At 55.2% G+C, this 22,062-nt stretch overlaps 16 protein-coding genes across 16 annotated transcripts; 7 read left to right on the top strand and 9 right to left on the bottom strand.

Moving 5' to 3' along the window:
• Positions 1-227: 227 nt before the first annotated feature.
• LEM3 (Lem3p) lies at positions 228-1,454 on the bottom strand (the record flags this gene model as incomplete). Its single annotated transcript, NM_209257.2, has 1 exon — positions 228-1,454. The coding sequence occupies one exon, from the start codon at positions 1,452-1,454 to the stop codon at positions 228-230; it is 1,227 nt and encodes a 408-aa protein (NP_983904.2).
• Positions 1,455-1,890: 436 nt separating this feature from the next.
• Positions 1,891-3,288, top strand: AGOS_ADL193C (SNG1 family protein; the record flags this gene model as incomplete). The annotated part of the gene is made up of 1 exon (NM_209256.2): positions 1,891-3,288. One exon carries the CDS (start codon positions 1,891-1,893, stop codon positions 3,286-3,288), a length of 1,398 nt encoding a protein of 465 aa, NP_983903.2.
• Positions 3,289-3,381: 93 nt separating this feature from the next.
• PPM2 (tRNA methyltransferase PPM2) lies at positions 3,382-5,481 on the bottom strand (the record flags this gene model as incomplete). Its single annotated transcript, NM_209255.1, has 1 exon — positions 3,382-5,481. The coding sequence occupies one exon, from the start codon at positions 5,479-5,481 to the stop codon at positions 3,382-3,384; it is 2,100 nt and encodes a 699-aa protein (NP_983902.1).
• A 243-nt stretch (positions 5,482-5,724) lies between these two features.
• On the top strand, positions 5,725-8,304 carry FIG4 (phosphatidylinositol-3,5-bisphosphate 5-phosphatase; the record flags this gene model as incomplete). The annotated part of the gene is made up of 1 exon (NM_209254.2): positions 5,725-8,304. The coding sequence occupies one exon, from the start codon at positions 5,725-5,727 to the stop codon at positions 8,302-8,304; it is 2,580 nt and encodes an 859-aa protein (NP_983901.2).
• Positions 8,305-8,361: 57 nt separating this feature from the next.
• Positions 8,362-8,781, bottom strand: RRP40 (exosome non-catalytic core subunit RRP40; the record flags this gene model as incomplete). The annotated part of the gene is made up of 1 exon (NM_209253.2): positions 8,362-8,781. One exon carries the CDS (start codon positions 8,779-8,781, stop codon positions 8,362-8,364), a length of 420 nt encoding a protein of 139 aa, NP_983900.2.
• A 253-nt stretch (positions 8,782-9,034) lies between these two features.
• On the top strand, positions 9,035-10,207 carry PFA3 (palmitoyltransferase PFA3; the record flags this gene model as incomplete). Its single annotated transcript, NM_209252.1, has 1 exon — positions 9,035-10,207. One exon carries the CDS (start codon positions 9,035-9,037, stop codon positions 10,205-10,207), a length of 1,173 nt encoding a protein of 390 aa, NP_983899.1.
• A 279-nt stretch (positions 10,208-10,486) lies between these two features.
• Positions 10,487-12,130, bottom strand: CRZ1 (DNA-binding transcription factor CRZ1; the record flags this gene model as incomplete). Its single annotated transcript, NM_209251.2, has 1 exon — positions 10,487-12,130. The coding sequence occupies one exon, from the start codon at positions 12,128-12,130 to the stop codon at positions 10,487-10,489; it is 1,644 nt and encodes a 547-aa protein (NP_983898.2).
• Positions 12,131-12,529: 399 nt separating this feature from the next.
• Positions 12,530-13,807, bottom strand: TRM12 (tRNA(Phe) (4-demethylwyosine(37)-C(7)) aminocarboxypropyltransferase; the record flags this gene model as incomplete). The annotated part of the gene is made up of 1 exon (NM_209250.2): positions 12,530-13,807. The coding sequence occupies one exon, from the start codon at positions 13,805-13,807 to the stop codon at positions 12,530-12,532; it is 1,278 nt and encodes a 425-aa protein (NP_983897.2).
• Positions 13,808-14,134: 327 nt separating this feature from the next.
• Positions 14,135-15,170, top strand: SDS3 (Sds3p; the record flags this gene model as incomplete). Its single annotated transcript, NM_209249.2, has 2 exons — positions 14,135-14,186; positions 14,239-15,170. 2 exons carry the CDS (start codon positions 14,135-14,137, stop codon positions 15,168-15,170), a joined length of 984 nt encoding a protein of 327 aa, NP_983896.2.
• Positions 15,171-15,274: 104 nt separating this feature from the next.
• On the bottom strand, positions 15,275-15,586 carry HHF2 (histone H4; the record flags this gene model as incomplete). The annotated part of the gene is made up of 1 exon (NM_209248.2): positions 15,275-15,586. One exon carries the CDS (start codon positions 15,584-15,586, stop codon positions 15,275-15,277), a length of 312 nt encoding a protein of 103 aa, NP_983895.2.
• Positions 15,587-16,039: 453 nt separating this feature from the next.
• Positions 16,040-16,450, top strand: HHT2 (histone H3; the record flags this gene model as incomplete). The annotated part of the gene is made up of 1 exon (NM_209247.1): positions 16,040-16,450. One exon carries the CDS (start codon positions 16,040-16,042, stop codon positions 16,448-16,450), a length of 411 nt encoding a protein of 136 aa, NP_983894.1.
• Positions 16,451-16,585: 135 nt separating this feature from the next.
• AIM19 (Aim19p) lies at positions 16,586-17,014 on the top strand (the record flags this gene model as incomplete). The annotated part of the gene is made up of 1 exon (NM_209246.1): positions 16,586-17,014. The coding sequence occupies one exon, from the start codon at positions 16,586-16,588 to the stop codon at positions 17,012-17,014; it is 429 nt and encodes a 142-aa protein (NP_983893.1).
• A 13-nt stretch (positions 17,015-17,027) lies between these two features.
• SIW14 (putative tyrosine protein phosphatase SIW14) lies at positions 17,028-17,681 on the bottom strand (the record flags this gene model as incomplete). The annotated part of the gene is made up of 1 exon (NM_209245.1): positions 17,028-17,681. One exon carries the CDS (start codon positions 17,679-17,681, stop codon positions 17,028-17,030), a length of 654 nt encoding a protein of 217 aa, NP_983892.1.
• Positions 17,682-17,894: 213 nt separating this feature from the next.
• Positions 17,895-19,301, top strand: AVT7 (Avt7p; the record flags this gene model as incomplete). Its single annotated transcript, NM_209244.1, has 1 exon — positions 17,895-19,301. The coding sequence occupies one exon, from the start codon at positions 17,895-17,897 to the stop codon at positions 19,299-19,301; it is 1,407 nt and encodes a 468-aa protein (NP_983891.1).
• Positions 19,302-19,523: 222 nt separating this feature from the next.
• AGOS_ADL206W (ADL206Wp) lies at positions 19,524-20,642 on the bottom strand (the record flags this gene model as incomplete). Its single annotated transcript, NM_209243.1, has 1 exon — positions 19,524-20,642. The coding sequence occupies one exon, from the start codon at positions 20,640-20,642 to the stop codon at positions 19,524-19,526; it is 1,119 nt and encodes a 372-aa protein (NP_983890.1).
• A 256-nt stretch (positions 20,643-20,898) lies between these two features.
• Positions 20,899-21,981, bottom strand: SSN8 (cyclin-dependent protein serine/threonine kinase regulator SSN8; the record flags this gene model as incomplete). The annotated part of the gene is made up of 1 exon (NM_209242.1): positions 20,899-21,981. The coding sequence occupies one exon, from the start codon at positions 21,979-21,981 to the stop codon at positions 20,899-20,901; it is 1,083 nt and encodes a 360-aa protein (NP_983889.1).
• Between the last annotated feature and the right edge of the window lie 81 nt (positions 21,982-22,062).

Raw genomic sequence — 22,062 nt, 5'->3', positions numbered from 1 at the left:
TGATTAAGGACTAACACCTATCTGGATGCCTCTTATAGTAGTCGTAATAATGCAGGGCATAATGATTGGTTATTATATAGCGTTTGAGTCATCCGGATAGACGTCATCCGAAACGGAAAATGGATATAATATCTGAGTCACCGCTTAAAGCGCGGCAGGTTATCGAATAGTCTAAATTGGCCGAGTGTAACATACAGCGCACCATGCGAGTATTGATAGAGGGATACTCAGTACTTGATTTTGTTCCACGAGAGAAAGCGAGGGTCGCCGATCTTCCTGCCCCCAAAAAACCGCGCTACAAGAATCAATATCGCGATGAGACAGCATATGCCACTTCCGGCCAAGTACACGATTCCCAAAAAGTCATTGTGGCCGCCCGTGGAAGTTGTGGTGGATAGATACACGGCCTTCTTGCCTCCTTTCCAGCCGTCGACAGGCCAGTGGAGACCAATACTCATCTCGTACTGTCCCGCAGACAATGCGCCGTCTCCGCGCCTGATCAACTTGGAGAACTTCGGAAGAGTCGAGGTACGCATCCAGTTCTGGAACTCCTCCCACTCCTCGATGTTGGGCATGTTTTTCTCGTTGTAGCCGTCGGGGAAGCGTTTCCGCCAGTGAGGCGGCGGGACAACGTCTTTCGGCGAGTATTTCGTGTTCCGGAACCGGTTTTTGTCGTCGGACCAGTTGATATGGCGGTCCGACAACACGTAGTTCGGCGTCCTGCCCACGCCCTCGAGGGAAAACGGAAACGAGTCGTTGAACATCGAGTTGGCAATGAGCCCGCACGGGTAGTAGAGCTTGCCCTCCTCGTTCGCCACGAGCGGCCGACAGTTGATGCCCACCGAGTCGTAGACGTCCTTGTAGGTTGCGTTCTTTCCGTTTATCTGCTCCTCGCTGAACGAGAGCACAAAGCGCCGGTGGTTGGCGTAGAAGTTCTCGATCAAGTAGCTCACGTAGATCGGCCCCTCCAACAGGTACGGCACCTGGAACCGGAGCCGGCACACCCCGTCCTCCGCCGCGTCGCGGGCGGGCTCGTAGCTCCACTGTGGCGCTCGCGCAAATTCGGGCATCTTGTGGAACGCCTGCGTGTAGTCCTCCGCCGCCATCTCAGCAAACCGCCCTCGCGGCGCCCGCCGTTCGCAGTCGTGGTAGTACATGATCAGCTCGTCCACCCGCCGCGACTGCAGCAGCAACACCGCCCCCGCTGCCGCAAACACCACCGCCAGCACGAGGTACACCGGCACCACCGTCCGCGGCGTCGCGACGTGGTTCACCGACGCGATCCGCTGCTGCGTGAACCGCGTGTCCTTCGGCCGCCGCGACTTCTGCTTTCTCGGCTGTGTAGGTTCGTCCTCGAAGTCTGATGCATCCAAGTCTTCTTCCTCCTCCTTCCTCTCCGCCTCTTTGTCTCTTCTCCGGAAAAGGCCCACGTTCGACAACTTTATGCCTGCCATACCATAAGCCTCCACTGTATAGTCTTGAACTCCAGCAGTATTACTCGGGATCCTTTCAAACTAGCGCCCAACCCTTCTGTGACTCAACTCCTTCTGCGTTTCTCTTTGTAGGCGGGTTGCTGCGGTCGAATTTCAGGTAGCAGAAGTCCACAGCCGCGTTCGCGATTTTTCACCATTTCGAGCTGCCGTTTAGAACAGCGCCTAAATGACAAGGCAATAGTCTTGCCGGGTTCCGGGTCTGTGCGGGAGAATGCTTTAGTACCGTTCGCGTGGGCGGGGCCGTTCACGAAGAGCCAGATTGCATCACGTGATAGGTCACGCACTACACAGAAGCAACCCGGAATACGTACCTCTGAGTTATATATGAACAATTGGAGTGGATAGCGCTGTATGAGCCGAGGGTAACCGGCAGGGCGCGTGGGAGCTGACAAGTACGATGAACGTGCAGGAAGACGAGAGTACGGACTTCGAAGATGACTCGCGAACCGAATCGGTGCAGATGTACCTCGGCGAATACCCGGAGAACGCGGAGCGGGAGGGCTCCGGGGAGATGCTGGGGGGCAAGCTGGCGAGATTGAAGACGCGGTTCATGTCGCCGCGGGTATACCTGGCACGCAAGCGGCTTTTGGTTTTGTTTCTGTCGAACATGCTGTTTCTGGCGTGCCTGGTGCTGGTGGTTTTCTCGCTGCATGTGGGCGTGCTGGTGAATCAGCAGCAGTACCTGGGGCGGCTGCCGATGCTGATGGTGGTGCAGGACGAGGACGCGGGGATGAGCGCGGAATTGCTGCGGGCGGCGGAGCACGCGGCAGGACGGTGGACCACGGTGCACGGGGCGGCGGCGTGGTCGCACTTCGGGCTGGAGGAGGACGCCGACCTGGATGAGTACCTGCAGAGCCTGATACGCAAGCACCGGTACTGGATGGCGCTGCACGTGCGCCCCGGTGCGACGGAGGCGCTGCGACGGTCGCTGGATGACCCGGGGGCACCTGTGTTCAACTCCAGCGAGTTTTTCAAGGTGTATTATGAGACCGTGCGCGACTTCAACGCGATGGGGAGTGTGCGGAAGCTGATGGAGACACTGGAGGCCAACTTCCGTGCATACTACCTTGACACGTGGCTTCCGGGCGAGCTGCGTGAGCGCGCCAATACAATTGACTTGTCTTCCACAGGGTCCAATATAGTGGCGGCCGGTAGCATGCGGTGGAGCTACGTCGACCTAGGGCCCTTCTATGATCCCTCCTTGTACGGGATATTACAAGTGGGCATGATTATATGTCTTCTGCTCACCTTTTTCCAGCTGGCGATGATCAGCGCCTTACACACGGAGCTTTCACTGCTCCTGCGAACGTCGCATCTTCTATTGTACCGCTACATTGTGTCATATGCCTCGTACCTGCTGCTCTCTCTATTCTACTCTATCGTCCCAATTATATACCATCTTGACATGGAGAAAGCATACGGGCGTGCCGGGTTCCTTGTCTTCTGGATGACAACTTGGCTATTCATGACCGCACTTGGCGGGGCTAATGAAAATGTAATCAGTGTAATATTTGAGTACTGTCCGCGATTCGTTGGTTTCTGGCTAATGTTCTGGATAGTGTTCAATATCACCCCCACCTTCTACAGCCTGCACTTGGCGAATGACTTCTACAAGTACGGGTATATCACGCCGATTTACAATGCCAGAGAATGCTACAAGGTGTTATTGTTTGACACTGACAGAGGCTATTTGAAAGTCGCGTATGTTGTATTGGTTGCGTGGACTGTTCTGAATGCGGCACTCTTCCCTTTGGCACTGAAAATTGTGAATATTAAGAGCGGGAAACAGAAGTGATCTCTGGTTATACATAGTAAATGCATTGTGCCATGATAGCCATCGTGCGTACCCCCAAACTTTTAGATAGTCATCATGCTTACCCCCAGACGTTTATAATATGCGCAAGGGAATGGCAGCAATGGTCTCACGTCCCAGTCTAAGGATCCCATTCCACGCCGCGCCAAACCCATAACACACTGCGCCGCCGCCGAATATCAACACTGTACCATCGGACATTATCTGCAGCTCAAACCCAACTAAAAGTTGGGCATGATTCTTCCAGAGAGAGCTCGGTATCTGGAGGCAGTTAACTTTGTTGGTGGTCAGCTCTACCTCAATAATACTAGTTGTATCATTAAAGAGCATATGCGGCGAAACACCGCCGACTATTAGCATGTGGCCTGCCTCTCGTACGACTGATTTCGCGCCGTAACGCTGGTACAAGGGATGGCTCGATGTTTCCAAGATTTCAATGCTGTTAGTGCGGGCGTCAAAAGCAAAAGTGCATAAAGTATCATCCACCTCCATGTTGTCAAGTGCCCCGCCCAGGATGTACCCGCGATTGCTTTGGAAATCATAGCACATCGCAGCGGATACTTTCCGCGGGAAGGTCCGAGGATAGACGGGCTCATAGTACGTGTTACTCTCACAGTCGTATATCAGAAATGTAGCACCATCTGTTTCTCCTCCGTATATAAGAGCCTTACCTTTACCAACATTAACGCAGTTGTGTCTAAACCTTGGATACATCAATGGAGCACACATCTCCCAGTGCCACTCGCCATCCCGCAATTTTAGTAGCCAGGCATCTCCAAGTGGCTTTGTTGGTGATTGTCTCCCCCCAACCAGAAAGATGGTTCTATCATCGAGCTTAGTAAAAGTGTGGCACATGCGCGCGGGTGGAGCAGGCCCCTTGCTAATCTTAAAGGCCCCGTCGTGGTCACCCATGACCAATATGTTCTCCAACTTATTGTGGAGGCATCCGAAAGAGAAGAGTATAGTGTCCGAGTCCACTACCACAGAAGCCCCGAACTTGCGCTGGAGTAAGTCAGTGTCAACTGCTGTCACTAGTTCCATTGGTGAATTTGATGAGCAGCTTTTGGAGGGGGACTGGGGAACTTGGGGGAAGGCGTACTTTGGACCAAAACGAAAGCTTAGATCATTGGTTGCATGTGCTATAATATAATGATGGCAGAAAAGATAGAACTCCTCCAGCTCGTCGAATGGTTCAACAGCTTGCACCTTCGAAACTAATTCCTTATCCAGCGAGCGCCATAACTGGTGCATGTCACCAGCATTCACATTCTTGAAGCCCAGACGTTTGAACCTGACCTCCTGTTCTGATATTGTGGGATAACTGCTCACAGACTGCAGTGGTGAATCATTGGACTTGAAGTGGCTTAACATAGTGCGCGAGAATGGAGAGTGCTCTCCTGCAGGTAGCAGCTGCTCTAGTAGAATGAAGTGAGAGTTTGGAATCCTCCCGCAGGCTTCGATTATGGCGTCCGCCCTCTCAGGCCGCATGTACGCCAGCGAAACTTCTGCGATAAATACAACCACCTCGTCTGATCGAGGGTGGAAGCTTTCTGTTAAAGCTCCAAACGCCGCGCTATCGTTCAAATCGCACGCGGCCGCCATGTACTTCGCTGTACGGTACACCACTGGGCCCGCAGCATCCCCCGCAGCGCCACCAAGGATGTGCTGTAGTTCAGGAGTATTCTTAACAATCTCTAACTTTTTGGCAATCAAATCCGGATAATCGACATCCACGAACGACATCCTGTCGTCAAACTCCGATTGCGCGTCGTCCGTGTGATCTAGTAGCTGGAACGGAAGAGGATCGTACCCGCACCCCAGGTTCACAACCAAAATGTCCCGCTGGCCTGTTCCTTCTGCAATGCACCTTAGGCTTGTCCGTATGGCCATCAGGCGGAGCCAGTAACCCCGGTTGATGCACGGCGATCTGCGCAGCGGCTTGCTGACAAAGTATTTAAAATATTCCCTGGGTTGTCCATTGCTCCCTTGGACTTTGGTACCCAAAACATCCGCGTAGAGCCTCTCGACTGACCGTTTCGAGGCAATTGACGACGTATTTGTTCCTTGCACGGCTAAATCCGCATATTTCATGCTGCGCACTTTCTTCTCCAGCTGCAGTCTCTGTTTTGCGGTCAGTTCCGCAGGTCGCTCAATGTGTACTGGCATGCTTGACATAATTCTAAGTGCTTAGTGGCGTGCTAGCTTATGTAGTCCGGCGATGCGATGCGATGTGTTCGATGTTGGCTGTCAGTTCACAGAAATTTTTCACCAGACATATAAGCTGTACTATGCTGCTGGACACTACTCCGTCTCAAACTACCTTTGTTGACTTGTAGCTGAGGGGGGCGAGGCGGAGTAGAAGCTATAGCTACGTTCGGGCTGGGTTTTCGACTGAATTTAGGACAGCAGTATCCAAGGATGCAGTTTGTGGACCTGGCCGGGACCGGGGCGGCATCCCTGGCTCATAAATCAATGAATTCATTACTCCCTGGACTGCCGAAACAGCGGAAGATTAAGAAGTTTACGATGACCAAATATACAATCTATGAGACGAGTAAGAGGATGTATATTGTAGGAAGCAACAAGCGTGAGACTATGTTTCGGATCCTTGAAATCGACCTCACGAAGCCGAAGGATGTGTTGCTTGTAGTGGAAGACAACGTCTTCTTCACGCGAGGCGACGTGATGAAGATCCTGCGGAATATTGAGGAGTCCGAGAAAGACGGCCTGAACAAGAAACTGACCGGGCACGGGCTTCTGGGGTTTATACGATTCACGGACTGCTACTACCTGGTGGTTGTGACCAACGTGAGCCATGTGGCGGTATTGGGTGGGCACTCGATATACCACATCGACGACACGCAGCTGGTACCCATATCAACCTCTTACAAGAAACCCGATGCGACAGAAGCGAGGTTTTTGGCTACATTCCAAAACCTTGATCTTTCACGCACATTTTACTTCAGTTACACATACGACGTGACCAACACATTGCAGACAAACATGCTACGCAGGAAGCTCGAAGGAGTGGGCAGAGAGGATATCGTAGTGCCATCTGGGATTCCGGAATACAATGAGATGTTCTTGTGGAACACGCATTTGCTGGATGAAGTGATTTCCTGCATTGACACCGTCTATGACTGGTTCCAGCCAATAATACATGGCTTCATAGACCAGGTGAACGTATCCCTTGGGGGGAAGAGCATATTTGTGACACTGATAGCAAGAAGGTCTCACCATTTTGCCGGCGCTCGGTTCCTGAAACGTGGAGTCAGCAACCATGGGTATGTCGCGAATGAGGTTGAAACAGAGCAGATTGTATCCGACATGGTTCTCACCTCTTTTCACGCACCCGGCAACATGTATTACGATAATGACCGATATACTTCGTTTGTGCAGCACCGGGGATCCATCCCCCTTTTCTGGTCTCAGGAAGCCTCCAACTTGACCGCGAAGCCTCCAATCGAGATAAACGTAATGGATCCATTTTACAGCGCTGCTGCGAAACATTTTGATAGCCTATTCCAGCGATACGGAGGGGGGCCGATTCAGATTCTGAATTTGGTCAAAACCAAGGAGAAGAACCCTAGAGAAACAAAGCTACTGGTAGAATTCGAGAATTGCGTTAACTACCTGAACCACTTTTTACCGCAGGATAAGAAGCTACAGTACACTTCCTGGGATATGAGCAGGGCCTCAAAATCCCATGGACAAGTTGTCATTGAGTTTCTGGAAAGATACGCGAGTCAATCTCTGGAAACAACCGGCATATTTCACAATGGACGCAACTTTGAGACTACCAGGACACAAGAGGGGGTGTGCCGGACAAATTGCATTGACTGTTTAGATAGGACGAACGCTGCCCAGTTTGTGATTGGAAAGCGCGCGCTGGGTGTTCAGCTTCACGCATTGGGTATCATTGACAATACTTACCTTGAGTACGATTCAGATATTATCGATATACTGACAGAGCTATTTCATGACCATGGCGATACAATAGCTCTGCAATACGGTGGTTCTCATCTAGTTAATACGATGGAGACGTACCGCAAGATTAACCAATGGCGCTCTCATTCCAGGGATCTGATAGAGAGCATCAAGCGGTTCTACAGTAATTCTTTTGTAGACGCTCAGCGTCAAGAAGCAACAAATTTGTTTCTGGGACACTATGTATACCAGGAGGGACAGCCCATGTTGTGGGATATGAATACTGATTTCTACCTGCACAACGTCTACAACATTGGAGAGCCTAAACGGAGCTATACCCATTGGTGGAACGAGTTCCACATACAGAGTATTAGGGGGATAATTAAAACGGAAATTGTGGACAGTCACAATGATATTACCAAAGAAAAGTTGGCTATGAATGTTCGCGGATATCCTTCCTCGTATGACAACTATTGGAACGAGTACTATATGCCTCGTTTGCTAGTATCGTTTCAAGATCTCTTCGCTTACAATATGAACTCCACTAGACGCTACCACGAGGAAGAGAAGCAAAAGGATCGTCTGCTTTCACCATTTGTGTCGAAGAAACAAAGTTCACTTAACACCAAGCTAAGAGCCATAACAACCAAGAACGCAAGTGCTAAACAAAAACCTGCAGATAACTCTAAAAAGAAGCGCAACCAAGAGGACGAATTTGACTTGTGTAAGTTGGAACTTTCCAAAGTGCTAACCAGGGCAAGGGGACTGGAAAAAAAGCTGGATTCAGCGATCCTCGACTTCAATGGAACAGGTGGCCCTGATGCTACAAGTAGCAGTGGCTACATTTATGACAATTATTTACCCCATAGCGCGTGCTCGCCGGCTTTCTCCTCTACCCTGTCTGTCCACAACACCGACAGAGAAATATATGAAAGAAGCGTCCGTATGGACGCATACACTCTTCTTGACGACTATAAAACCTACTTTGATACCCCCATTTCTCTGAACTGTGACCAGCGCGCTCTTTATGAAAGAACCTACCGGTACTTTGAACCCTTTTCAAAACTTTGATAGATTATCACTTACATAAAATTGCTAATATACGCAATAGGCAATGTAATTGCATAGCTACTCCGTTCCCTCTCTCAGTTCCTTGAACACCCGTTTCACTGTTGTTTTGAACTCCGCCTGAGGACGCTCCTGGCAGGCCTCGATGGCCCTGATACAGCACAGCGTAGTGCGCACCGTTTCAGCCTTCACCCATATTTTACCGTTCACACCGATAGCCACCTCGAACTGAGCGTGCCGAGCCATCTCCGGTAAAAGCGGGAACGCTTCGTTGAGTAGCAGCTCCCGCGCGAACCCCAGCGACACCTCGGCCACCATTCCGCCGTCCAGCTGCCCGAACCCCGCATCGCGGCCGGTGCTTGAATCCATGCACTCCAGCACCGCCTCCAGGTCCTTCTCCGCGCTGCTCACCCGCGCGTAGCACAGGTCGCCGACCTTCAGGGTCGGCCGATTCTTCTTGCTTGCATTCGGAAATGCCATGTACGGCAGCACTACTGGCGTCGAGAAACTTGCAAGAGATACCTTGTAGCTATCCGAAAAGCTTGAAATGATGGTGCCAACGACAAAGTCCCCTATCGAGGGGACGTATCGCGACGCATTATAGTCGACATATACCGCTTGACCCTTCTTGGTCTCACGCACTACTTCCAGACCCGCATTAACGGGCAGTACCACCTGTGTCCTGGGGTCACAGTACACACCTGCGCCCACAGTGATTGGTACATCGTCCCGGATGGCTAGTCTATCCCCGGGAATGATTAACTTCGCCATGGCTGTTATATTTCCTGCAGGAATGGTGGTGATGAGCTACATGTCAAGTTCAAATTTTTTACTTTTCACGATAGCTGATTTGCTCGCCCTGCCTTTAAGCAGTCAACAGGGAACTCATCGTGGAAGCAAAGCTATATGCCAAGTGTCCGGCTACGCCATGCACATATGTAGTCTGATACCCATACTTTTCCCGAAGTTGTTGACTTGCGGGTTGGCGCTGTACTCAGCTGTTGTTCTTTGGCTGAAGGTTTCCGTTATCGGCAGTTTCATCCAGGGAACAGTGCTGCTTACGCTGGTCCCGCTGATTCTGTATGCATATTTCTCGACTATAGCAGTTGGGCCTGGTAGCCCGCTGGACTTTGAAGAGCTACGCATCCGAGACCTCAACGACGTGGAGACTGGAATGGAGTTCCCGCCGGACTTTTTAGCGGCCAAGACCGTGACGCTGGACAGCACAGGCCGGCACCGCTACTGCGTGAAGTGCAAGGTGTGGAAACCGGACCGCTGCCACCACTGCTCCGCGTGCGATAAGTGCTACCTGAGACGCGACCACCACTGCGTATGGTTTCCAGGCTGCATTGGCTACAATAACCACAAGTTTTTTCTGCATTTTCTGCTGTATGCGAGCGTCTATGCTTTTTGGATCTGTATCATCACAACGTGGGACCTGGTCGTTTGGTTCCGCGCCCATAGCTATGAGAGGGAGCTGTTGAATGTACACCTTGTGTGCTTGTGGGCGCTGTCCGCGGCCGCGACCGTCGCGCTCACCGCCTTTTGCGCGTTCAACATATACCTGGTGTGCAAGAACGAGACAACGGGCGAATACCAGCGCCGCAGTACGCTGAACAGTGACCTAGAGATGTATGCGGACTGTACTAACGGGCCGCGTACTGTCATTGAGAACCCGTTCGATCTTGGCAGCCGTCGCAGGAACTGGGCTGCGGTGATGGGTGACACTTGGAAGGAGTGGTTGCTGCCAATACGCACAACTGCTTCGCAGAAAGCCAGACACTCTTTTGATGAGTCCGGGCTATACTTCAAGATTGACGAGCAAGCGCATGCGAAGCTCGCTGAGAGCATGGCGCTTCAAGCAAGACTGATAACTCGTTTCAACTCCAAGCGTGCTGTGCAGTAATAACTGAGTAGGTGCGTATGGTCACTGGGTATTTCATTTCTGCACTCCGATATTTTAATATATAGTAGTTTATTGTGTTCGTTTGGATCTTAGAGCAACTTCTCGGGCGCACCCGTCGTAATGGATCTTCGGTCCGGCGGCGGCTTTTCCTGGCAGCTGCTATCAGTAAGAGCCAAGTACTAGCTTAGCTATCCAATTAACCTAAGTCACTTTGCATTCAGTTACTAAAAGGGTACATCCTTAATGTTACATAGTCCTTATATAGTCGATCCGATCCCCTCAAGACAACCAAAATTGGTCGTTTTCTGTAAGCGGAGCCATGTTGTTTGCCGCTCTTTCCTTCGATGCCTCGTCATATAATGGAGCAATACACCTCCTGCCGCTTTCAGTTTTAAAGTGCCGACCTAATGCATCACTTCGTGCAAACTTCTTGCCGCAGCCCCATGTAGCCCCGCCCTTGAGTTTCCCACCGCATACATATCTCTTTTTACCAGAGTGTAAATCTTCATGACGCTTCCTATCGTGCTGTCTCGCGAACGCCTTCCCACATACACTGCATGAGAATGGCCTTTCGTCCGTATGTGTTCGGAGATGAGACTTCAAGTTGTAGGGTCGAGTGAACTTCTTATCACATAGGTTACAGGAATAGATGGCTGGATTCTTTTGGAGCGATTTACGCCTGGTATTGCCCGATAGGTTCAAAGCCGTCTCGCCCTCGTCTAGCGGGGCTGAGTGGTCAGCAGGGGAACTGGTCTCCGCAGGACCAGTCGATGGACCCAATGACGTTGGTGATAGAGAGTTCGCGGAAGAAGAATTTGGAATATGCAAGGCGGCTAGCTCGAGTAATTTTTCTCTATTCTTGTTCAGTGTATGTGCTTTGTCTTCCTGCGAGGGGGTGTTTGCAATAGACTGTGATCGCAAGGATTTCGTAGAGGATCGCCTCTTATACCTCCTTCCCTGGCGCATCTGCTCGTGGGCGTCTTCAAGTTCATCATCATCTGTTAGAGCGAACTCCTCGTTGCCCTTCACAGATAGAAAGTCTAGGTTTGGACGGTTGTCCTCATCATTAAAAGAAGTCCTGGGCGATGGTGTTACACTGATGGAAGATGGCGGCAGGGTGCCGTCAACGCGGTGTACGTTTATCAGAGGTGCATACTGTGGAGTGGTCGCCGGAGAAGCGGATATATCGTTCACGGGGAGCTGATGTGCGTCAAAGCTGTCCCCCGTGTGAGGAGAATAAAAGAGGTGGACATTGTCGTCGAGGATCGCATTCAAATCATCAACATCGTGGATCTGGAAGTACTCCGAGTTCTCCGTGGTCCCGGAGTGCAGGCTTAATAGCTCGTCGAAGTCGTCGTTGCCTGTCCGTAGGTAAGATACTTGAGGGGACACCGCGACGTTCTGATGGCGCAGGAAATGCGCCGTCTCTGGAGAGTGCGCGTTGTATGCCGAAACACTCTGGTCGCTCATCGACGCCGACAGATAGCTATCTCGATTCGGCGTATTGGGCAACCGGAGCTGGTCCACATCGATTCCCTCCGCATACTGTGGCAAGTTCATCGGCGAGCTCATGTCCAGCGCAGGCGACCCGACAGCGCCCTCCAATGGAGTCTGGATATTGATCGTCGGCGCCTGGAACGGCTGTCCCAGGTGCTGTGTCGGCGTGCCAAAGCTCTCATCTTGGTCGTAAGGCGAGAGGATCACCTGTGGCACCGTGAGCGTAGTGGTTGGATTCGTATGGAATGAGTTAAACAGACTCACGCCGTCAGCCGTCATCTCACTCTCCATGTCATAGGCCGGCGATCCCTCCTTCTCCTGCATCCGCATACCTCCATTAGCTTTATTGCTACTATTCATTCGGGCCTTGTCTGGCGAAACGTCCGACCCAACTGTCTGTGCGTTGAGATAATCTTCGAAGCACATAGTTTGCCTTGCTCGGATACTTTTTTTCTTTTTACGCTGGCCCTTTGCCCCACGGCTACAGCTTGCGGCTCTATTGCTCACTAAAGGTGCCTCCTTCTAAGATAGGTATCTCCTGGCGTTCAACATGTGTCATGGATAAGTAAGCGTCTTGTTTCTTCTAGCGAAACTCTTGTAATGGCAATATGTGATCACGTGGGCGGGAAGTAGCATTGTCTGCACTTTGGCCATTAATACATCGATGAAGATCCGCCTATGGGGCCACACCGAGCACGCGCGAGTGGCTACGTCAATGCTTGGGAGTAATTTGGCGCGTTGTCGAACACCACAGGCAATCTGTGCCTTAAAGCTGCCTAGACGCAAAGTAGAGAATGTCGCCAACGAGTAGCGACATCCGCAATGTCACTCGGCGGAACGGGATACGTCGACGTCCAGGCAGACGTGCCAGACATCTGGCGCGAAGGTCTTGATCTTCTCTAGATGACGCGGCCGGACATGCAAGCCTGGGCTGCAGGTGGCGGCGAGCGCGCGCAGCTCGTCTGCGACAGTATCTGCGAGCGCGTGGAGCTCGGAGGCGGCGGCATTCTCGTGGATGTGCAGGGTGGTGATCGGGCGACAGCCGTGCGCGAGCGCGAGGCCCATCGCGATGCCCCAGCCCGGCCGGCTGGAGGGCAGCAGGCCCAGGTTGATGTGGCGCACGTCGAGGTCGCGCCCCGCGAGGCGCGCGGGTGCCGACTCGTTGGACTCGTTGTAGGCGTAGCACGAGCCCGGGTATGCGTTGACCGCGAGCCCTCGACGCAAGCCCTCGAAGCTCCAGGGGTTGAGCTCGAAACAGTACACCGAGCGCGCGCCGCGCGCCAAGTAGCTGAGCGTGAAGTACCCGATCCCGGCGTACAGGTCGACCACGTCTCGGCCGGCCACGTCCGGATACGTGTCCAGGATGCGCTTCTTCTCCTTGATGTTCCCCCGGCTGAACATGGTGAACACGGGCGACCACGTCTGGCGAATGCCGTTCTGCACTACTGAGCACCACACGCTGCGCGCGAAGTCCGCCGCCGTCGGCTGCTCCCATAACTGCGCGCCGGCAGCGTCCCCCTGCGCCAGCAGCTCCCCGTACAGCGGCGCGATGTTGAACGGCCGGCGCATCGCGTCTGTCGCCACGATCGGGCGGTTGGCGGCTACGTGCGTGTAGCCCGTGGGGAAGCACCCCGATGCCAGCATCGCCGCGAAGAACGCGTCCTTGTCCATGCGCGCAAACGCGGCGCCCCATGCGTCGTGCTCGAAGCTGCGCGCGCCCGAGTGGCTGAAGAGCACTAGCGGCGGGTACAGCGTGTACCGCTGCGGCATCGCCCGCAGCAGCGCCGCCGTCTCTACCTCTGAAAACCCCTGCGCATGCAGGTACGACTCTGCAAAGCCCTCCAGTGTCCGTGGCACGCGCGGTGCGCCCGCGCTGTATTCCCGGCTCGACACCTGGTACGTGGTGCAGATGCGCGCCGCCGTATCTGCACTTACGTCCAGCGATGAGCGCACGATCTTGCTTCCGCCGTTCGTCTCAATGCCCCTGAAGGCGCCCGCCGCCTCCAATTCCAGCTTGATCGCTTTGATGACACGTGCCTGGTCGACTATGAACTCTACAGGCGCCATACTCTGCGTTTCTAGGTGTTCTACGTCACCGGACATCGACAGCTAGGTCGAGCGGTGCAGAATTTTTTCAAGAAACGAGTCGCCGCTACCGAGGCGCACCGCCGCACGCCAACAGCAGCGGACTGGGCACCAAACTACGGGTAGAGTGGCTCGCCGTTTGCTCTGCCGGCGTGCACTTGGCCGTGTCAGCCTGCATGCCAGTCGAGTGCTAGCTTCTTGCAGACCTGTACTGGCATCTTGCATGATGGTGTCGAATTTTTTCTCGGCAGTTTTCAAAATACATCGCGGAGCCAGACGGTATATCGTCTAGCGCAAGCCAACGCAGAGCGTAGGGGCAGTTCATCAGCACGTATACAAACAGCGATGAGCTTCCAGGGGTACGACCAGTACCAGCCGGACTACAGTCGGCAGGAGCGTATGTATGCAGCGGGTAGCGGTGCAGCGATGGGGCACTAACACAGGGGCAGTCTCACGCAAGGACAAGCGGCGGCATAACATCGAATCCAAGGTCGCCAAGATCAGCCAGAACTTCGTGGTAGACAAGGATGTGCACTACCGGGACCGGCTGACACACCTGCAGACGGACCTGACAAGTCTGCATCAGGGGAACAACCTGCAATTCATGCGGATGCTGCGGGACCTGGAGGAGGAGCGGGACCTGGAGCTGATCCGGCTGCGGTTCTACGAGGAGTACCGCGTGCAGCGGTCCAGCATCGAGTTCCAGGAGGACATCGAGAAGACCAAGGAGGAGCACGAGAAGATGATCAAGCTGTGCAAGGAGAAGCTGTACGAATCATTCGAGAAGAAGATCATCAAGCTGCAGGAGGAACGGCTGCTCACGGACGTGGCAAACGCGCACTCGTACTCGATGGATCATCCGCGCACAAAGCAGGCGAAGCCGACGCGAAGCCTGCAGAGCGCGTGGGACTCGTCCACCAGCGAGCTGGGCGGCGGCACGGGCGCAGGCGGCGCCAGCGCGAACGAGAGCGGCACGGAGACCGGCGCTGAGCGCCGGTCTCTGCGCAAGCGCGTCACGAACAACGCGGCCGCACGCATCATCAACGAGGAGAGTGAGTATGTCTCGAACCGCGACTCGTCGGGCCCATACGGCGGCAGCCGCACGGGCACGGGCAGCGCGGCGAACGCTGCAATGGCCGGCGGCAGCCAGAACAACAGCGATTCCGAGTTCCTGCAGTATATCAGCGACTCGAACGAGCTCTACACGCTGCTGTTCGGCTCCGAGGAGCGAGACACGGAGAAAAAGAAGCTGCGTAGCACGCAGCGCCTCTCCACAAAGAGCGCCCCGCCGCTCCAGTCGCTGACGCCCGACGAGGTCACCGAGGACATCGCCCTCATCCGCCAGCTCACCGGCCAGCCACCCGCGCCGTTCCGCATATAGTGCCATTCCACACATATCGAATTGCTTGCTATAGTACACCTCCAATATACAACATAGATAATCTAGATACTGGAGCCCGCCGAGACCTTGGACCCCCCCGCAGCTCAGCCGCCGAAACCGTACAAAGTTCTGCCCTGTCTCTTCAAGGCGTAGACCACGTCCAAGGACGTCACAGTCTTCCGCTTGGCGTGCTCTGTGTAGGTCACCGCGTCGCGGATAACAGACTCCAAGAACGACTTCAAGACGGCTCTCACGTCCTCGTAGATCAACCCGGAGATACGCTTAACACCGCCTCTTCTTGCGAGACGTCTGATCGCAGGCTTGGTGATACCCTGGATGTTGTCTCTGAGAATCTTTCTGTGTCTCTTGGCACCGCCCTTGCCCAAACCTTTGCCACCTTTACCTCTGCCAGACATTGTTCTTTGTTGTTGTGTTGATTTGTTGTGTTTGTACAACCTCTGATATCGAGAACTCAGCCTAAGCTCGTACGCCGCCTTATATACACAATCTGCGAACAACAGCCCACTAGCCCCTATTGCGTAGCGTGTGCGCGAGCGGGCCAGCGTGCACGCCGTACCGCAGGATACGCGTAGTCCCAGGCATTGAGAAACGCACAGCACGCCCTGAAGCGTCATGTTAGCCGTGCCGTGCTGCGCGAAGAAACTGGTATGAGCGGACCAGTTTTTTCGCGCGCCATGCGTGCCAGCACGAATCCGCGGTCCAGTTGCTTCTGGCTGCACGGCCGCGGCAGCGCTTACAGAGCTGCGGCAAAGCGCTGCGATACGGCCGCGGCGCAGGACGCGCTGGAGCATATTTAAAGTCTGCGGTTGGAGCTCCGGGAATGCCTTCTACGACAGCAAGCAAGCAAAATGGCTAGAACCAAACAAACTGCAAGAAAGTCCACTGGTGGCAAGGCCCCAAGAAAGCAACTGGCATCCAAGGCTGCCAGAAAGTCCGCACCATCCACCGGCGGTGTCAAGAAGCCTCACAGATACAAGCCCGGTACCGTTGCTTTGAGAGAGATCAGAAGATTCCAGAAATCGACTGAGCTGTTGATCAGAAAGCTTCCATTCCAGCGTCTGGTGCGTGAGATTGCGCAGGACTTCAAGACCGACCTTCGTTTCCAGTCTTCCGCCATCGGCGCGCTCCAGGAGTCCGTCGAGGCGTACCTGGTGTCGTTGTTCGAGGACACCAACTTGGCTGCGATCCACGCCAAGCGTGTGACCATCCAAAAGAAGGATATCAAGCTGGCCAGAAGATTGAGAGGTGAGCGCTCATGAGAGCATGTGTACCATATTAGATAACTCTATAGGTTGTAACTATAAATCAGTGTTCAGGAGTTTGCGGTCGCCGCGTTTTCGGTATATAAGTAGGGGGGCCACGGACCGTTGCTGTCGGCAGCGCTAGACACCAACATGTGGGGAGCAATACAGCAGATACGGGATTTGTCGTACACGCCGGGCATCGCGTGGCTCAACAGCGCGATGCTGCTGGCCACGCCGGTGCTGTCGCCGGCGCAGCCCGCGGCTGCGGCCACGGTGCCGCAGGCGGGCGGATGGCTCGCGCGCGCCGCGCGCCCGAAGCATATCGGCCCGACGGCCAAGACGTCGCTGCTGTTCAGCGCCGCTCAGGCGCTCGGGGGTTGGATAATCCACGACGGCGACCTTGAGTCCGGCTCAGGCTTCCTGGCGGCGTGGTCCGCGCTGTACCTCGTGGTCGGCGGGCGCGGCAGCGTGCGCGCGCTGCGCTACGGCCGGCTGTGGCCGCTGGTGCTCGCCGCGTCCAGCGGCCTTGGCGGACTCGCCTACGGCGAGCGTTTCTTGTCGGGCCGCTTCCTAGCTTAGGGTACATAGTTAACTACCACGCTATTGGCAGCCACCGCCGCCGTACGGCCTCTACGATCAGCTCGCGGTCCTCGTACATCTCGATGAACTGCTGGTCCATCGCGCGCGCCTTGGGGAACGCAAACCGCCGGTACTCGTCGAATATCATCGTCAGCGACCAGTTCTGCAGCTTGCGGATGCACCCCACCAAGCACCCCGTTCGGTGCTTCCCCCGGTTGCAGTGTATGAGGATCGGGTGGTTGGCGGGATCCAGCGCGATCGCCAGTGCCCGCGTCAGCACGTCCCGCGGGATGTTCACGAATGGCTCCTTGTTCCCGCTCATCCCCACCTGGAACAGCTGAATCCCTGCCCGTTCCACGAACTCCTGGTTCTCCGGCGGGTACTCCTCCGGAATCAGTACCAGGATGCTGCGCAGCCTCACGCGCTCCTGCAGAAACGCAAAGTTCTCCGGCCGCGGAAAGCTCGAGCGGTAAATCTCCCCCACCACAGGGCTAAAGTTTTCCGGCGGCACCACCTCTCCACCGTAGCGGTCCGGCCCTGCCGGCCCCGGTTCCCCGTCCGTTGCGCCAGCTGACCGTCCCACATCGTTCCACCGTCGCTCTGCCATCGCCTGACCCTCCTTCCCCCCTTGTGCGCCTGCCGTGCCCCCACCGTTTGTCCCGTCCATGCCTAGATAGTCCTGGTCTATCGGCCTAGTCAAGCGCTCATCCACCGCTGAACGCTAGCAGCACCGTATCGCACTATGCGTGTCAAGTCAATTACGAATGTCTTTTTTCCGTAGGATAGCCGCAGCCGACAATCGCGCAATCAGCACAAAGCTGGCTCTACATAAAGGCCACAAAGCACGCTGCCAGCCAGCGAACCTCCGTAGTTCAACAAGATGGTTCCCACAGCCACAGTCGGGTCGTCAACCGTCAACCTAATTAAAACAATCGTCGGGGCAGGTCTCCTCGCGGTGCCGTACGCCTTCCGCGCCGACGGCGTGTGCGTGGCAGCGGTGCTTGTGGCGGTGGCGGCCATAACCTCCGGGTTCGGGCTCGTGGTGTTGGCGAAGGCGTCCAAGGCGTTGGTGAACCCGCGGCAGTCGAGCTTCTTCGCGCTCTGCCAGATCACGTACCCCCGGTTGGCGGTGGTGTTTGACTTTGCGATGTTCACGCAGTGCTTCGGCGTCGGCGTGTCGTACCTCATCATCGTGGGGGACTTATTCCCCGGGCTGTTGGGTGGGACGCGAGAGGCGTGGATCGCGGCGAGCGCGGCGGTGGTGGTGCCGCTCTCGCACTTGCGGCGGTTCGACAGCTTGAAATACAGCTCTGTGTTGGGACTCGTGGCGATCGCGTACTTGGCGCTAATGATTGTGGCTGCGTGGATCGAGGGGCTTACGACGGGGTACGCCCACTACGAGCGCGGCGAGGTGCGGTGGCTGCGCCCGGCGAGCCTGCGCGAGATGGTGAGCACATTCAGCATCATCGTGTTTGCGTTCACGGGTTCGATGAACATGTTCAGCATCATCAACGAGTTGGGCGACAACTCCATGCGCAACATCCAGCGCATCGTGTACTACTCGATCGCGGCGTCGACGGCGCTCTTTATCCTTGTCGGGATGGCGGGGTACCTCACTTTTGGCAGCAACGTGGCGCAGAACGTGATTCTGAACTTCGACCCGGATGCGGTCTCGACGCAGGTGGGCAGCCTGGCCCTCGGCTTGATGGTGCTTCTGTCATTCCCATTGTTGTTCCATCCCGGGCGGATCGCGTTCAACAACATGGTGCACTGGGCCCACGTCACGTACTGCGGCTACCGCCCTCTGAAGTCCGAGGAGCAGCCGGGCGACGCGGGCGCCAGCATCTGCCTCGAGGTGGAGGATGAGGAGGACCGCCTCATTCTAAGCGCCGAGGGCAGCGAATCCTACCAGTCCCTGCCCCGCGGCGCGAACTCGAACGAGGACTCCGGCTCCTCGGCGGAGGTCGACCGCCAGGCCGTCCCGTTCGACGGCCCGCGCTTTTACATCGTTACGTGGCTGTTGCTTCTGGTGCTCTACCTCGTTGCGTTCAAGGTGCGCTCCTTCGCCTACGTCTTGGCCCTCGTGGGCGCGACCGGCTCCACCGCAATATCATTCACCTTGCCCGGGTTGTTTGGCTACAGGCTCATCGGGACCGATTCGTTGATGAAAGGTAACATGTTGTCCAGGCAGGACCATTTGTATCGCTGTGCAAGTCTGGGCCTAGTGGGATACGGCATCGTGGTCACCATTGTTTCACTTATGGTTGTAATCTACTTCGGGATCTGATGTCCCGCCCCTGTGTACTTCTATATACATTCCTGCATGCGCTGTCTGGCGCTGCTGGGCTGCTGACTGCTCGTCCGATCTGTGTGACATTTAATATACACAAAACTATGCATTACCGATCACCAGGTAGGACGGAAACTACTTTACATTAACATAGTGCTTTTACAATACAAGCGAGGCATGCCGTCGGGTATGTGGCAGCACGAACGAGATCCGTAGGCCCTATTCCTCGTCATCACTGCGCACATCCTCTGCACCGCTTCCCCTGATAACTTTCATAAATACTTTGACAATGAGGAAAGACCAGATCACTGTGATCAGTTGCAACCCTGCCAGTAGGAGCACAAAGATATCGATCACCAGCGGAGTCCAGCAGCGCGTGCCAGGGGCGTGTACCCCGCACCGCTGGTTCTGCATGAGCCCTCGCGACTTGGCCCACGCGTGGTGTAGAATGTAATTGTACACCCCGTGCCTCAACACGACCCAGAAGCCCAGGAAAACGACAAACATGTAGTCACAGGCAACAGAGAAGCCACAGTACTTCAGGATCTTGGCGCTGGAGAGCAAGATATCGACCACGTCCATGATAATCAGAATCACATGGCCAATGCGGTTGAAGTAATAGTAGTACGACCCCGTGGTCAGCGCGACCGTGATTATGTGGTGCGCAAACATCTGCCAGTAGTCCTTGCGCTTCTCCTCCACGTTGAGCACGATGATCTGCTGCAGCCACGATGCGATCTGCACCAGGTAGTACACCTTGAAGACGCCGGCCATCTTGTCGTGCGGCCAGTTCAGATAGATGTGGTCGCAGTTCAGGAAGTAGGGCGAGTGGTAGTACAGGTAGAAGCCCGTCACCCACGACGCGGTGTAGTACAGCATCGACCAACTCTGCTCGCCGTATCGCTGTTGTATCTTACCCGACGAGATCCGGAACTTGTAGTGCGCGAGCGGCTTGAGCACAAACTCCAGCAGGCTCGAGCGGACCAGGCACAGCACGACCACGAACGTGCCGACGATGTAGGCATCGTCTATCCCTATGTCGTACTTCCCCGGCGACTCCACGCTCGCGTACTGGAGCCTCAGAAACTTGTCGCACCATGCAGCCTGCCGCAGAAAACCAACAGCCAGTGCCACCAGCAGCGCGCCCGACGCGTAGACCGTGTACAAGTCGACCTTGCTCACGGCCAGCTGCCCTCTGATGGGCAGGAGTTCTTCCCGCTCTTCGAGCTCGACAGACTTGTCCGCCTCGAATGCTGCATCCTTGCTCCCGTACTCGACCTCGATCTGCGATCCCGCGTGCTGGTCCTTAGCGAACCTCTGCCTGACTTGGCCCGACATATCAAAGGAGGCTCCTGCTTGCTTTCACTCGATTCCACCCGGGAGTCCTGATACACAGCTACTGAGGTTTTAACCGCCGCTGTTGCAGAGGTACATGATGAAATTCCTCGAGCAGCAGGGATGTCTTACGCTGTCTACTTTTTTATATGCTCCGCACCAAAGCGAAAAGCTCGACCGAAGGATCCGTCAGATGGGCTGGAACTCAGGGCTTGCCCCGCACCTTGACAGAAACCACGGCGGAGTATAAGCTAGCACTTCAGGATGTAGACCCTGTAATAGTGCCGTTTGGCGTCAACACGGAGCCTGCAGGACCGGCGGAGCCCGCCGCCGCACCGCTCACGGTCGTGCCTCCTGCATGAGGGCGTAGATAAAGGTTGTGCAGAAGGAACTTGATCCAGGGCTCGTTGTACTTATCCCAGTGGTCATACAGGGTTATGAAGTCTTGAATTGTGTCCATGACTTCGTGCAGGTCGACCTGCGAGTCAGCCATGAAGCGGTTGAATGTCTCCTGCAGGTCGCGGGCGCCGGCTGCGCTGCGCAGGCAGACGGTTATAAAGAGACAGGCCATCGCAATGACGTGTGGCGGGTAGAGCAGATGCACGTCCGTGATGTAGGAGTCATTGATCAGCGACCAGCTGTTCTGCAGGTCGTCCGGCGAGAGCACAAGGTTGTACGGTGGCCGCCGCAGCGCAGCAGCGATCTGCTCCATCGCGCGGTACGGGTAGTGCACGATCATGTACGACTGCAGCTCCTCGATCAAGTAGAACTCGAACTCCGTGACCTTGGTCGGGTCCGGCGGCACGAATTCCGGCCACAGCGAGCGCGCCTCGTTGACCAGCGTGCGGATGTGCTGCGGGCACTCCTCCACCTTGCACGCCAGGTAGATGCACGTTGTCACCAGCAGGTACAGGTTGACCTCGCGGATCGACGCCTTGAGGCAGAACCGCGCCAGGTACACGTGCGCAGTCGCCAGCGCGTACTGCCGCACGTTCAACCGCCGCCCCAGCTTCATGATCAGGAAGTAGCAGTAGATCCGCAAGTTGTAGTCGCGGTCGTAGTGCAGGTCCCGGTGCGTGATTGGGATGTTCTTGGTTACCGGCTGCGCGTCTTTGCCGCCGCCCTCCATCAGGATGTTGGTGCCTTGAGGGTAGAGCTGGCACTCCAGCATCCACAGTTTCTGCCGCGTGCGCGCCAGCGACTCGCGGCTGTACTGCCACTTGTTACGCTGCGAAGAGTCCCAGTACGACGCACTCATGTTGCGGCTCGCCGTCTCACCTACCCCCGGTCTTGTATCACATATCATAGGCATCGCAGCAACCCTATCGACGATGGGGGGCATGTCTTAATCTCCGTCCGGGTAATTATTTCCAAATTTCAGATACTATATAAGGCGGCAGGAAGCCGGATGTCACCCCCATGA

Source organism: Eremothecium gossypii, chromosome IV, assembly GCF_000091025.4.
Source record: "Eremothecium gossypii ATCC 10895 chromosome IV, complete sequence".
NCBI classification, from domain to species: domain Eukaryota; kingdom Fungi; phylum Ascomycota; class Saccharomycetes; order Saccharomycetales; family Saccharomycetaceae; genus Eremothecium; species Eremothecium gossypii.
Note: the sequence above shows the minus strand (reverse complement) of the source record. Positions and strands in the feature narration are given on the sequence as shown.